Source organism: Brienomyrus brachyistius, chromosome 1 (assembly GCF_023856365.1).
Source record: "Brienomyrus brachyistius isolate T26 chromosome 1, BBRACH_0.4, whole genome shotgun sequence".
NCBI classification, from domain to species: Eukaryota; Metazoa; Chordata; class Actinopteri; order Osteoglossiformes; family Mormyridae; genus Brienomyrus; species Brienomyrus brachyistius.
In genome coordinates, this window is record NC_064533.1 from 33,807,227 (window position 1) to 33,823,240 (window position 16,014).

Here is a 16,014-nt window from a genome sequence, read left to right on the forward strand (position 1 = left end):
TTACACAACACTGGAGTACGTCAGGATTACGCATACAACACAGGTAACGGCACATGCAGTACTAGGGAGCGCAAGCTAACAAACGTGCAGCGGCATTATACACACGTCCCATGCAGATGACGCTGGCAGTACGATATCTTAAGAATTTAAAAATGACTAAGAAAGAAAAATAAGTACAGTTTGAAATATTAGTGCTTCATAGTCTTCTTTCATTTGAAGCTACTTAGAATGTGGTGATTTTTTATTTTTTTATCCTGTACTGACTTGTCCAGTAAGATTGGGTGAATGAAAAAGAGCAGGGCCCAGTTTCCCGAAACCTTAACACTACATTGTTTGTACGTTTTACCTTAAGTTTTCTCATCACTCCGATGTGTTTCCCAAAAGGTTCGAGTATATTTTCTGTAAGGTATTCTTTTGTAAGAATGGTCCGAGCTTCTCTTAGCTGTCTCATAGCTGTTGTTGGCTCATACTTGTTTTAAATAAGTCGACATCATTAAGGGTAGTTTCATAACCAAACATCACTTAACTAAAAAACTGATCCATATGAGAAAATCATTTTTGATACATGACTGCAATCTGTTAGGTTTCGTCCTTACGTTCTGAATGCGGAGCGAATTGGGCTCAGTAATGTACAGGTTCATAAGGAAAGATAAGAACACGGTCTTAATTATGTATTTATTTATTAACTGGGGAGGGGGGGGAGACCCAATTTCCGATGCTCCTGGAATGCATACACCTCTCTAAATGTGCCAAAGTCAAAGTATATCAAAAAAATGTGTTCTTGGAGTCCCAAGAAGCTCTGGAAAGATTGCATCAGACTTAAATCTATGTTGCAGAAGTACTGTTTGGATACTGGTAAAGATTGGGATGGAGTACCACTGATGGGTATTTTCTATATGGGAATCTAAACAAGGATCACTGGGCTTACAGTCCCTACCACCAAAAGGGAGCTACATAGATTCCTTGGGATGGCTAGTTACTACAGATGTTCCTGTAAGAACTTTTCCCAAGTAGTGTTTTTTTTTCCGCCATTCTTTTAATTGTAATTACAACTGTTGTTTGAGTGACATGTACAGAACTACACAACATAAGTTCCTGTGTCTGGGGGTACACAAGGGTTTATACAACCAAGCAAATAAATCATACACTGGAATAAGTCACCTATTATCCAACAAGTCAATCATATTAGGTGGATATAAAGCATATCTGTACAGCATGTACAGCAGCTTAATTTTAACCCAAATAATGAGAAAGTGAATTTTAATAGTATTGTGCTTTATAAATCTCAGCAAGATTACTTGTTGGCTAATCAGAAAAATATGCACAAAATACAATTTTGTACAGGAATTCACAAATGGGAATGACCTTGTAATAAACACTTCAGACAAAGGTGGGCCAGTAATGTGTAACACATGAAATAATTCCAGGGGAAGTGGAAGTCCTTAAGTATGCTACAAAGCACCCTTTGCTCGTAGCTTGGACAGCAACATCTCGTTCTTCCTGCATTCCTAAGGGTAAACAGGCAGAGATATTACTTAATCATTGGCACATTAAATAGGGTGTGAGTCTTGCTTTTAGAGTTTAATCATTCAGTTAATGTAGCCAGTTTTGTTATTTTTACAGAGTAATTCATAACCTATTAATTGGAAATTAGCAAAAACATTAAAGATGGATGCATTTGAAAATTTGTGAAAATATTGGCTTGTTTTGGCAATGAATATCTGCAGGTCCATCTGTAACAGATGAAGTGTTGCACCACCATCTGGCCAATTTGTGCAACTTTGCGGGGGAAAGGAAATTGCAATGGGTAATAGCAAATGCATCTGGCAAGTTTCATAGGTCACTAACAATGCTTTGTGTAGAAGAGCATTAATGAATATACTATACCCAAGTAATGCTAAAGACAGCTGTGTGAAAAATATACTAGATTCCTGTAATCAAAATGATTTTCAGTCTAGAAACACATAGAAAAACCCTACCTCTTTGAAGTCCTTGATTGTCTTAAAATACAGCCTCTGCTTTTCAAGAAGCTCTAAATACTCATCGTTGAGTTGGTCCCTCCTCATTTTATTCTCCTGCTTCTTCTTTTCCATCTGTAGTGAGGTGTGGGAAAGTGACAGACCAGGTCAAATCTATGAAATGAAAGGATTTAACCTGCCAACTGAAACTATGATTCTAAAGCTTTCATACAAAATGCATTGTTCTCTCAGTGGGAACACAGACTACATCTTCTTCAAATCTTTTGAATTTTAAAACCAATGAAAAAAAAAGGTAAAAGAAGGTAGAGTCATTATGATTTCAAAATGAATACAGCATTCAAAATTAAGCTTTCCATGCTTTTACACTTTGCTATGTGCTGTATATACACATTACATTCTATCATTTAAAAGATGCAAGTGGGAAACACTGAAGCTGTATGAAGAAAAATTAGCACCTTCATTCTGTTTTGCTTGATTCCCTCCACAATCTGCTCCATTTGCCGGAGGAATTGCTCTTTAGCTCCAGAAGATGCCATAGCTCTGTGTAACAAATAATTAACAAAAGGAAATCACTGGCATTATGCATAGAGCAGCAGATCCTTCCCGAATCATTAAAAACGAAACACAGATGTGTACAGAAGATGTACAAGTCATAATATTACTGCAAGGTTTGGACAATGAAACAAACCAATACAGAGTTTGAGGTTTCACATCTGTGTGAGCGCAGTCTGGTCACCATCTTCACTGACTGGACATTCCATCAGTAAGAATAAGTGGAGCAATAGCACAGCTGTACATTAAATACTGCAATTCACATAACATAATGGGAGTTCAAAAGAAGACAAAAATTGTTGGTGTGCGTCACTGCCAAGGGCTACCAAACCATTCTGGAGGACCATATTCATCCAATGGTTCAAACATTCTACTCTGAAGGTGATGCCATGTATAAGGGTGATAATGCACCACCACACACAGCAAAACTGGTGACAGAGCAGTCTGATAAATACAAAAATGAAGCTGAACATCTCCCACGGTCTGCAGGCACCAGATCTGAATATTACTGAGTCACTTTTGGGGTGTTTAGGAGGAGCGAGTGAGGAAACGTTTTCCTCCACCAGCATTACTTGGTGACCTGGCCACTGTTTTGCAAGAGCAATAGCTCAAAATCCTTCTGGCCACTGTATAGGACTTGCATCTGTCATTCACAAGATGATCTGATACTGTATTGGCTGTAAATGTGGCCCTAGACCATGCAAATAAATTATTGTGGTTTAAAACCAGGTGTTTCAGTTTAATTGAACATCCCATGCTGATACATGTATTACTTCTTGGACGGAAAAAAAATATACTCACTGTTGAAAATTGTCATGGATGGAATTTAGCAAGTTCACCTAAAGAGAGAACAGCAAAACTGTAAAATCATCCCCAGGACATCTGAACAGTATTAAATACTAATTATATTCTGTATCATATTACAACTAAATTGTGAAAAACTGGTGCTCAAGTTGAAATTTATGATTCCTAAATCAGTAACAAAAATGAGAGTGAAGCATTCAAGTTGCTGCTGAAGCGAAATCCTTCCAAACAGTCAAACCCTTCATGTTAATTTGTGCAGTTTGAGTTACAGTCATGTTCTGTCTTCTTGAAATGGTGCTGAGAGAACATAATGTTCCAGTCAAGCTTTACAATACAAGGAACCTTCTGAGAAACCACTTCTGATATTTTCTTCCATGTTATCGTTCATCCATAAATATCTGCAAATATGCCGTTGGCACTAACGACAGCTTGTAAAACGCTGCTTATCAGTACTGATGCAATTTTCTCATATCCGACAGGCTTCTGTCAAACAGGTTCCAAACAATCAATCTTCACCACCATAATGAATGAGAAGCATTTATTCACCAACAACTAAAACAGACAGGGTATGGGGAAACTTGTATATATTTTTAAAGATCTTACCTCTTTTTCCAAAAACACTTTCTTGTCATCCAGTGTGTTGTACAGGGTGAAGAACTGTTTGGTTTCCTTGTGTGTTGCTGAAACTAACGTTTTTTTTATGTCAAATATTTTTTCCTTCTGAAAAATCATATACCAATTATATACAATAACTTGGCTGTGCTTTATGATAGACTTTTAGCCAGTTTAAAAAAAAAGACTGAAAATCCACAACTCACAAGCTTTTCAGAGTCAGAAAGCTTGAAGTATTAATGATACGCTAAACCATATAGATTGATATTAAACAATGGAGATTTTTGCGTAAACAGAGTGGTTGTGCAGAAGTATTAAATGGGAAAGACATCTAAGGGTTAAATGACAGTTCTGGCAACCAACAATTTAAAAAAGGAAAACACCCAAAACAAGTACAACACAAAGCAAACAGCAGAGTACATACCCTGCCCATAAAGCTCAATAAATCTCTTCTGATACTGGGTTAGTTCCGCACGACTCGGCACTTCATCAATCTTCCTCTGCAGTATGGCAATTTCCCTGTTTCTTCGGGCCTAGACGAGACCAGACATGAGGGCAAATGGATTGTTGGCCCGGCAGTATGGTTTTTGGCAAAAAGAATGCAGGGCAACAGTATAGATAACGAAAATGATGCAGATCTGGATACGGTAATTTAAAAAAGGGTCTGTCATACAGAATGACAATAAAGGACATCTTCCTGTTTCTATGTGAATTACAGAGTAAAAACATATTTGAAAATACAGTATATCTATGCATGCAGATGCGAGTTTCCGCTGGTAGAATTCATGTTCATGACACTAAGAATATGCACACTGCATATTAATGATATACAAGCAAATGAGTTTCCAATTCTTTTTATGAATTTTCGAATCAGTCATAATAATTGAGGTTCTGCAATGGTATCGGGAAACATCTGCCCCTGAGAAATGCCAGGGATTCAGCAATTTCTTCTGTTGTATGGCTGTTTAGCTTCCATTATAAAATTAGCGACAAGGTACAATTATTCATATCCAGCTTTTTTCAGTTAATGCTCTTTCTCTCTACACACATATATATACACATACATACACACACACACATATTTTTTATTATTATTACTTTTTTCTTCCCAGTTTTCAACTATCTAGCTTAGAACACAGCATTATACAATTACACTTCTTCAATCTATCCATCCTTCCCATTATCCTACTGAGAGGTGCAGGGACGCTGAAACTTTAAAATACATAATTACATTATCAAAAGTTGGTGATTTGTGTGTTTCCAGTGCCCTAACCAGTGCTTTACTTGAAAACTGATCACTGATGCAGATCTGCACACAGCCAGAGGGACTAGTTACCAGTAACAGTCTGATCTTCTGAAGTTTCTCTCGATCTATGTCATACTGCTTTTCAATCAGCTTGTTCCTCTCCTGGATAGAACAAGAAGTAAGATTACAAGCAGTCATATCTCATGATTCCCAAAGGGCTCTTTAGTATACAAAACAGTGGATTACCTTCTCATCACTACCATCACCACCTGACTCCATTTTCAAGTTCTCGATGATCTGCTGCAAACGAACCATCTCTTCCTAAAAGGTAACAACCTTTTAGTAAAGTTCTCAAAGGAAAGTTGGGAGCTACACCTAGAAAATTCCTTACACTGTTTGAAGAACTCACCATACATGTCAACCTGATATTGCACAATTTATACCTCACTTTCTATTATTCACTGATTCAGGAGGGAGTCTGATAGCATGAGGTTCAAATGTTACCCTAATTCCAGTTGTATTTTACAGGGAGAAGAAAAACAGTTCCATCAACATAACACTTACCTTACAATGGGTTCTGAACTCCTGTTCTTGATTCTTCAGTTTCTCATTCATGGCGACAAGGGCTCTCAATTTCTCAAGGATTCTAGAAAATACCAACATACCTTAATGCTTTGTTGAGAGTAGGGTTGTTCTATAATTAGTCTTTAAATCTATAACTAAACCCCAGTGTAACATGAGAAACCAAACCATATACTGCAAAGCATGCTAAAAGTTGTTAAAAGTCACAATGAATTTACAAAACTATGTGCAGGGGGGAAGCCGATAAAGCTCATGAGACGTTTTCAGAGGCTGATGGATTACACACAGAAGTGCTGATGCACAAAACATTTAGTTTGGTGCCGATTCCCACGGTCCTCTATCAATGAACTTATTTTCTCACTCTGGCTAGTGCACTGCTCTCTAGATGAGGCAATGCATCTAATACTTCTGCTGAGTCTGTACTGGCCTACAAATTCAGACACTCTCAAGGATCACTACCAACTTATTAATGCATCAACAAACAGACAGTTAACCTATTCAACTAATTCTGTAGAAACCAGTTTTACATACCCAGAATCAGCCTGGGACTCTACTGCTTCCAGAGTGCACAGCTCTTTCTCCAACTTCTCTGTTAGTTCCATAGCCTTATTAGAGAAAAAACCCACAGAAGAAACTATTAACCATGACTGAACTATTCAGTTATGAAGAATTTGCTTCATATCTATATACTGTACCAGACAAAAGTAATCAGTTCAAAAGACCACCTTCCAATCCTAGATCCCAGTTGTTCCTTCGCTAAAACTTAACAGGCAATGTATGTTTGTGCTTTGTAAATCTGCATGCATGATCAGAGTTGTGTAATGCAACAACAAGGGCAGTTTGCGGGCCAGGAGGTTTCAACGATCAGGCTGTTAAGCAGAATCATCACCGCAGCCTGGGCATTACCATGATTGTGCTTACCGCTTTACTTTAGCCTTACATACTTATTTGTTTTACCCTTCAAGAGGTGAACATTTTAACCAACATTTTGTACATTGTACTGCAAAGATCTCTCTCACTCCTGCGTGCATTATTTTCAGGTGTATAAAATTTGGTCATAAATGGCACATTGGTTGGAAAATAAATTTTTAATTATTGTTGTATTTGAAAATAGTTGCTAAATGAGGTACAGTCAAACCTCCCTTATCCGGGCAGAATGGGACTGAGGGGTGCCCGCAAGAAAGAAATGCCCGTAACTTAGAAATACATGAACAGTACAGTACAGAGTATATGTACATGTGTACAGATACAAACTACATGACATTTATGAGGTGCAAGGCTTATAATAGGATGTTATTTCAGTCTGAGATAGCGAATCATCCTGTTTTATTCTTGCAGTGGTCATCCAGTTTTTAACCAGCATCAAGTGAGCTGGATTTTTTCTTTGCTCTTCCAAATATCACCTACCATAGTAACATCTTTGGTCTGTAACATCTCTGTGTGATTTTCCTTTTCGTATCTCTGTAATGATATCGAGCTTCTTTTGGAGGGACATGACACTACGCGTCCTTTTTGAAGCCATAGATTTTGCACAGTTTTATTACGCCACTGTAAGTTCAGCTCCGCCCACAGCCTCATCCCCTAGCTTGCCTTGAATTCAACGTTCGTTCCGCCTCCACGAGCAGACACCGCCCACAACTCTCTGTATGCAGAATTCGTCACTTCCGTCTTCTGAAGTGAAACGCTGACCACAAGGCGTCTCGGGAGGTCTGCTCACTTATTTATTATTGTTGTTGGTTTGCTTTTCTTTGATGGATATTACTGTGTATGATTTGTTTGGTTTATTGAATTTCTGATTTTCCCTGTTCTTCCCTTACTCCACGTCCCCTTTCACTCTGTTATGCCCCAACCCTAGACAGGCTCGTAACAACAGCTGCTGGTTGTGTAAAATTAATTTGCACGTGCCCAGTGGCTGCCCGGTAGAGGGAGGTGCCCATATATTGGAGTTTCACGGTAGTTGCTAAATGAGGAGTGTTTGTATAGGAAACGGTAAATATGATCATATAAAATCAATTTCTTGAGAAAAGGCAATGCTGAATATTAGCTATCTGTTGACATAAACACATAAACATCAACTCTGCTTATATGTTAACATGCTGCCAAGTACCTCCCAAACCAGCACAGTGTGTTTGCTTCTACCAATGGCCTCAGAAAGTTCTTTTGACAGCCTGAGTGCAGGGCCGGTCCTTTCTATCCCTGAGCGTCACAGTACTGGCAGTACTGACACTTCTTACCTCTGTCAGTTTGCCCTTGGCTTCTTCACATCCTGCCTGGGCCTCCAACTGTTTGGCCTGTAGCTAAAGACAAAAGGCCAGTCAACACAATAGAATACTTTTATGTTAAAAAAAAAAAACAGACACCTGAGAAAATATAATTTAACTAGGGTTAACTGACTGATCTAAAGTACTCACTTTCAGTGCAGTTAACATGCATGCTGCCTACAGGCAACATGTTTGTGACTATGTGTATAATAAGAATCGAAACATTCTAGCTTGATCATGCAACCATGACAGTAAGAGTACAAAAACGGCCTGGCAAAGATACCTCTTCCAGTTGCTTGGTCTTCTGCTGAATCTGCTTGTTAAGAGAAGCCACAAGTCTACGGTGCTGCTGAGTTGGACCATAGCCATCGGTCTGGTCTTCCATTAATCGTTCAGATTGCTGAAAAAAAAAAAAAACAACAGTTATGTCACTCTTGGGCCAGCTTTATATGTCAAATTCGATCCATCCATTGTCCAAACCGCTTTTTCCTACTGGATCGCGGGGGGTTCTGGAGCCTATCCCGGAAGCTATGGGCACGAAGCAGGGAACAACCCAGGATGGGGGGCCAGCCCATCGCAGGGCACACTCACACACCATTCACTCACACATGCACTCCTACGGGCAGTTTAGCAACTCCAATTAGCCTCAGCATGTCTTTGGACTGTGAATGGTGGGGGGGGGGGGGGGGAAACAGGAGTACCCGGAGAAAACCCCACGACGACATGGGGAGAACATGCAAACTTGACACACGTGACCCAGACGGAGACTCGAACCCGGGTCCCAGAGGTGTGAGGCAACAGTGCTGCCCCCTATATGTCAAATTCAAAAAGCAATTATATTTATTCTGTTAAATATTCTACTAACATTGATATATTTGCCCAACATGGTGAGAATGATCCTAAGATTTCTACATCCAAATTGTTACACCCACCTTGTCTGCATAGTCCAAGGCCATCTGCTTGATCTCTTCAGACTGTAGGCCCACGATGTGGCCCACAGTACTGGCTGTTAGCCTCCCCTATAAGAGGTAACATTTGAAAAATCTAAATTAAACCATTCAAACTATAGCCCTAATGAATATTCAGAGTACAACTCCTCATTTATTGACTACCTCAGTTATGAAGGTAATAAAATTAATTTTCTGACAAATACAAGCATTCATGTAAAATATTTTGTATTCCTGACAGCAGTGCACACTAGAATGAGAGACATCTTTTAAGTAGAATGTACAAAATTTTGTTAATGTCCACACCATGAAGGAAAAAAGGAATTTATTATGGAAAGCTGAAGGAAAGTAAGTGCAATTGCAGTAATGATAGGCTACCATGATTTTCATTTTGGAACAATTTCACTAAACAACCTGGTCATTGGAATCGAACTCGTTCATTAAACAAGGAGTAGTTGTCTTTTTTTTATATTCTCAATAAAAATTGTGCAAGTCTTACGTCCTCTTTTGCCATTGCAGCCATGCCAGTCATCAGAGTTTTAATACGCAACTATAATAGAAGAAAAATATAGTGTCATAAATGCATATGAACAGACATACATTCCAAGGTTGCAGTAATGGCCAAACCCACAGGCCTCCCTCCTCAGGGGTGCAAGGCGAGACTTAAGGGGCAGGTGCAGAGACTTTGAGAGGCAGATGCTTCACCAAATAGAGTGGGGGCATGAAGGGGGGGGGAAATTTAGCTTGACCGTTGATGATCGAATAAGAGCAATCAGCACCTCAAAAGGAGATCACTTTCAATATTTCGGTCAGGTGAAAGCCACCATCAGCACTCAACCTCACCCACCCCCTAGTGCACATGTGGCTGATGCAGATAAATAAAGACGGAAAAACAATGGTGAAAACATACACATCATTTGTGTTACAAATATAACTTTATAATTAAGCAATAACATACGAGAAGGAGTGCGGTCGTACTCAACATATCACAGCAAAGAAAAATAGTTCTCATAATGTCAGCGAAAGTGGGACAGGCTACTGCATCAAACCCTTCCACATACCCAGAAAATTCAGTCTGTACCCGGAATAGTTTTGTCTAATACTGCTGGTACCAGCAGTGAAACAACTAGCCAGCTTACTAGTGCAATAACTTTGCATTGTAAATTAAAACCATGCTGCAGGTCTGATAATGAAAATATTGTGGCCCTGAAGTGATGAAGAGATCAGGCAGACTGAAAAGTTCAGTTTACACTCTTACTGCGGAACTAACCGTCGTATAATATAATTTAACTCAATATATTCAAATAGCATTTGCATCTGACAAGAAGGAGGTGCAATTGCACGCCCCAGAAAAATCACCTATGGTCAAACCCAGGGTTTTTATGATATAAAAGACACCTGACTGATGCAGTATGTAAGGATTAGATCAAGGGTGGGGAACCTGTTCCATGGAAGGCCGGTGTGGGTGCAGCTTTTTGGGATGACCTCTCTCCATCAGCCAATAACAAAACAGCAGTTCTCAACCACAGTCCTGGAGACCCACTGCTATTGGCTGATTGAGGTTCCCCACCCCTGGATTAGATGCAAACTAATTGCTCATATGAATAATGTTTTATGATTCAAAGATCAAGAAAGCTTAACTGGATTCAAAATCCACAGATAAAAGCCAGAATCCAAAGCCAACCTCCTCAGCTGCCTGCAATTCCTCTTCTTCCGACACCTCTGCCCTCCCTCCAGGAACACCATGTCCCAAGGATACTTTTTTGTCATTCTCCTGTACCAAAGACAAAACTCATAATATCTTTAACCATTTCTCTACTTTTCCACATTCTAAATTAATAAAACATTTATTTGACCTGGACAGTCAAACATACATCCTATTTTTTTTTCTCCTCACATTTCAATTAATTATTCAAAACATACTAACCTTATCTTGTTTTGATGCTTTGCTAAATACATAACGCCTGTGGGGTAAATACATAGTCATCAGCAAGATTCATTACGGCCATAGTGATGCTGTCAGTAAAGTTCAAGAACATGCATAATTTGATTCACTCGCAGACAAGTGTAAAGACAATGTCAGAAATAGTTATTAAAGTGAGGAAAACTCCAACAAGCAGATTATTCACTACTGTCGAAAGAGCGTGTCGTCACCTGACACACCAGCAGTTTGAATTTACGAACACAATCCAATATGCATTAAATATGATAACGCGCGTAGTTACACTGGATGTATAGTGAGACGATACTTTCAAGCATTGTAATTCAAGAAGTTGGTGTTTTGGATTAATATGTAATTAGTTAAAATCAGACCATATATTATCACTAAACAAGCTTCAAATTATTTCTTTAAGTAGGACCAGGGTAAGGGGCTGGTCTTGCTTGAAGCACCAGATTATACAGAAACATAAAATAACACTTCAAAGACAAACAATATTCATTGCAAGAGCCAAACTAAGGGCAGCATTGATAGTCTTACAAACAGCACATTTACACAGTCACAATGTAATTTATAGCAATAATAGATACACTACTATAACCCAGTCACCATTTTTAAAGAATAAGACTACAGCAAACAAATGACATTTATTTTATTAAGGACAGGCTAAGTTAGAGTTGCCCCTCAAATCAGGCCTATCAGGCATGTGGGAAGCTTAACTAGCATCCAACAAGCCCTTTACAAATAAGCACATTAATGCTTCATTCTCCTTCAGCTAACACCAGCAGCACAAAGAGGCTGACTAATAGTTCACTTGTAAAGTATTTTCATTAAAAATTATTCATGTAATTTCATTACAAATGTATTTCTACACTGTTTCAATCCATTATACAACTGCAGACAGTTCTAATCAGCTTTAAAACAAGAGCTTCACAGGAACTGATCAGTATGAATGTCCACCTGATCATAATTAGCGCAGCAGGTTAACACTGAACAAAACCAGAGGAAAGCTTCCAGTGAGTTTTCAGTACAGACAGGAATCATCATGGTGCCCATGCAGATAGAGTCCATCCTTCTGTTTAATTTCACTTCAAGTTATTGCTTTGCAAAACATTCAAAACAACACTCCAGGTTCAGCAGTCCAACTGCACTCGGAACATACTCACGGGATAAACTCTGAAACTCTTTTGGAACAATTAAAATCAAGCAAAAAAAATTATAAATCAGTTAGGCTAAGGGCAAAAGCAAAATAGGATATGATTCTGGTGAGCTATTCCATTAATTGCTGGTCTCAGACTAATATGGACTGCAAAAAAAAATTACTTCTAATATATCCATTGAACTCTCAAATACTAATTGATTGCAGTTGCAGATGTAATCATCTACGCAGATGTGTATGCTTCATTAACAGAAATTCTGGTCTAGCAACAGTATCAAAAAAATCCAATGCAACGTCTAATCCTGAAAACAATGAAGACATGATTCACATTTCATGTCTTTAAAGCCAGATTCACATATAAACATATCCAATGTGGAGAACAAAGGCTGGGCCTTATACGAGACTCAGAGTATGCCGATCAACATAAGAATGTGCCACTTCGTTTACAATTAATGAAAACAGAACACAACTTACCGCCCATACTCCAGAAGAGTAGAGTGGACTTTAGACTCCTCGTCCACCAGGGCTGCTGCTTCCATCAGCCTTTTGTACTTCCTCTGTGGCTTATAAACTTCCTGTTAGGATGAACAAGAATAAGTATACTTTATTCATACTTGAAGTATACTTCTACAAGTATATTTTGAGTTTCAAAAGAATCATGGAGTACAATTAAGACAATTTTACATCATCAACACACTTGTTCTTCACTATAATATTCAATACGCTCGTACATAAAAGATAGCAATACCCATTGTTGCTTTATTTGTTACATAAGTGAACAGAAATGGATGGAAAAAGCTTATGATTTTCATTTTCATTTTTTCAGCATTCATGAGGAAAGACAAGTTTATGGTTTAATGTATTTTTGGAATCAAAAATATAATTCTCATTTTCAATTTTAAGGAAGAATTAACCAGAATATGTACTTACAGAAACACCCATTACTGTTTTTATTGCTTTTTCTTTCCTCTGCATGAACTCATTATCCTATGAGAACAAAGTTATGTGGGATATAACAATGAAATTGCTCAAAAACAGTGAACATTACTGCTAGCGATGATGCTACATTCTATAGCAAGTTTACCTCTGGGGTACTGTGAGTCTTCTGGAACTGTGAAACAGAATACGCCCGGATGTAGTCCCCCATCTCTTCTCTTGTTTCTATAGCACGCTTTACTAGCCACTAAAACAAGGGGCACATAAACTTCAAATTACACTACAATAATGAAAGAAGACAAAAACTAATTAAAAAAATATCTGTAAAATGGTTTTTGTAAAGACTGCAAGGACTGAGTCCATTCTGCCATCAATAGATGGCAGCAAAGTGCACAGTCATCTATATTCATTGATGGGTTTATCCTACTGACTGACTCGGTAGAGGAATGAGTAGTTCATTGCATCCATTCATCCTGGTTAGGGTTGTGCAAGGACCTAAAGCATATCCCAACAGAGGCCACAAAGCAGGGGCAAACCCTGAATGTGATGCCAGTCCATTACAGGGCACACACCTACACAATCATATGCTATGAGCAATTTACAGATGGCAGCTAGCCTAGCCAAAAATCAATGAATTGTGGATGGAAAATGAAATATCCACAGGAATCCTATGTGATACGCAGAGAACAGACAAACTCCACACATACAGAGTGGTGGCAGGACTGAAACCACCAACCCAAAAGATGTGAGACAGCAGTTCTATTCACTGAGCACCCAAGGTTTCATATAGTGCCATACAATAAAAGCTCTAGTATCTGGAGTGTAACCAGCACAATTCTGAAATATTAGTACTAAAATTCCTATATAAAAAAACAATAAGCAATAACATTATTCTAAAAAAAATTATACTATAACTAAAAATAAAGACAACAACTGCACATCACATATGTGACTGTGTGCAAGCTTACAGAGCAACACACATTAGTGGTCTTTCCACACGTTCACCTATTGTTCATCTCATGATCTCCTGTGTTATATCAAATATTCAACACTACAATCATCATTAATGTCTGTATAAAAAGATTAAGGGTCATTCCATTTTAATTCAACAAATGGCCTTTGCATCACCACCATGAAATCTGGCAGTACCTTCCAGAGTTCAGATTTTTTATTATTTTTATTTTCCCTTTGAGATATAGTGCCCTTTCTACACTCCAGAAAGCAAAAAAAAAAAAAAGATAATTAAAACTAACTAACTTTTACAGATGGATGGCTAGATATAGCTTGCTGGAAAGCTCAAAATGAGAGGTTCAGCTTATATAGCTGTAAAAGCTGTAGTCTGCACTGGAAAAAACAAACATTCAAAGACATCAACTTCAAACAATGTCAAGTAACAGGGAATAATTAGTTTTATGCTGCAAACTTGTAGTCATGATTTGCACTTTTGACACATTACCTGCACAACAGGGAAGATGTGGATAAAATCCAGCCCTTGAATCTGGTGAGGTTCCAAGCGATGGGGACATTTCATTTTGGGAAGGACTGACACGATTTTCTCAGTGAGGGCTCTGAAACAAAATGAGACAAAGGCATTATAACGAATAGCTGTTTTTTTTTGTTTGAAAACAGACTTCGGATTTGGTTGTTTCTAAACAAGTTTTTATACAATTTCAATATAGATGTATGATACAGTTTGTAAAAATACACGTTTTTTATTATTAAACACAATATATTTTTCCGAGGAAAAACAACTGAGGGACTTACATTTTCTGACCAATGGTTGAGTTCTCTTGAAAAAGAAGATCGACATCAATGTCAAAATTACAGGTTGTTATGCACCAGGTCATTCCTCCGACGACCTGTTATAAAATGTTTTGGATTAATATATTTAAATTAGTTTAAAGCATATTGCTAAGTGTTGCACTTGATGAAAAGTTATTGTCGTTTATTACTGCACAATAGTAATGCGATGCAGTACTTTAAGTACACGTAAATATTTTCAAACAAGCTTTTTCTTACGTTGTGGTTCAAACGTACGTTAAGTTATAAATGCAAAACGTAAGATATTCACTATTTTCACTTGAAGTTAGCGTCTCACAACCTTGTCGAAAGGTAACAAGCCCTTAATCCGAGCTCGAAAGTATCCGGCGGCCAAAAAGAGCTCCAGGATCTCAGACAGCTTATTGCTCTGTTCTTCATCTTCACGCGTCTCAACCTGCAAAACGAACCAGGAACTATTTATGTCTATTTGTAGAAAGACAAAAAATCCTGTGAACATTTAATACATTATTAGAAATATAACATAGCATGTAAAACACATAAGCTCACTACTGACAACAAATTAGCAACTTAAAAATGAACAAACGTAGAAATCAATGTCTTCTTAATTGAATATATTAGCACATAAGACGCAAAACCATTCAAACATTTAGAAAACAAAAGAATTTATACTGTTTTTTTTAAACTATACAGGTAGCTAAGATTCCGCTAACTCGCTACATAGTATAAGCGAGTCAAAATATGGCATTTTCTACACAACAAAATACAATCTTAGTAACTTAAGGTGTTCATTTGTAGATACCAACATAAAATCATGTTGTCACCTGGATAAGATTGCCATCTTGGTCATATTGAACTCCGATTTTCGATCCTGCTCGTACCCTATGGAACACAGACACCGCCGCCATGTTGAGCTACAGCGAAATCACGTGAACAGCACATGTCACCAGGGTTGCCAGGTTCGCAGTTTTCACTTGCAATTGGGCTGTTTAGGTAGAAGGTACCGGGCGGCAGCTTTTGAACGCGCTATTCTAAAAATGGACCTCGGACTAACAATGAGATTTTTTTAATTAGAATGCACATACACATAGGAAATATGTCAAAAAAGAAGTTTTTACGCCAGAAATTTCTTATGGGCAGTCCAGAAAATACTTAAAAGGGCTCACCCTTTCGCATTCACAGCTATCTAGTACCATCCCATAACCCAGAAAACTTAAT

At 38.1% G+C, this 16,014-nt stretch overlaps 1 protein-coding gene across 1 annotated transcript; it reads right to left on the reverse strand.

Annotated features, from left to right (window-relative positions):
* Positions 1 to 663: 663 nt before the first annotated feature.
* On the reverse strand, positions 664 to 15,764 carry ccdc93 (coiled-coil domain containing 93). Its single transcript, XM_049006003.1, has 23 exons — positions 15,621 to 15,764; positions 15,119 to 15,232; positions 14,782 to 14,876; positions 14,474 to 14,585; positions 13,166 to 13,264; positions 13,012 to 13,068; positions 12,556 to 12,656; positions 10,911 to 10,947; positions 10,668 to 10,757; positions 9,483 to 9,533; positions 8,969 to 9,055; positions 8,320 to 8,436; positions 8,010 to 8,072; positions 6,307 to 6,380; positions 5,758 to 5,839; positions 5,440 to 5,514; positions 5,284 to 5,355; positions 4,372 to 4,480; positions 3,939 to 4,021; positions 3,333 to 3,370; positions 2,435 to 2,519; positions 1,980 to 2,093; positions 664 to 1,508 (listed from the first exon to the last, which is right to left on the reverse strand). The coding sequence occupies exons 1-23, from the start codon at positions 15,702 to 15,704 to the stop codon at positions 1,452 to 1,454; spliced, it is 1,896 nt and encodes a 631-aa protein (XP_048861960.1). The 5' UTR covers positions 15,705 to 15,764; the 3' UTR covers positions 664 to 1,451.
* Positions 15,765 to 16,014: the final 250 nt, after the last annotated feature.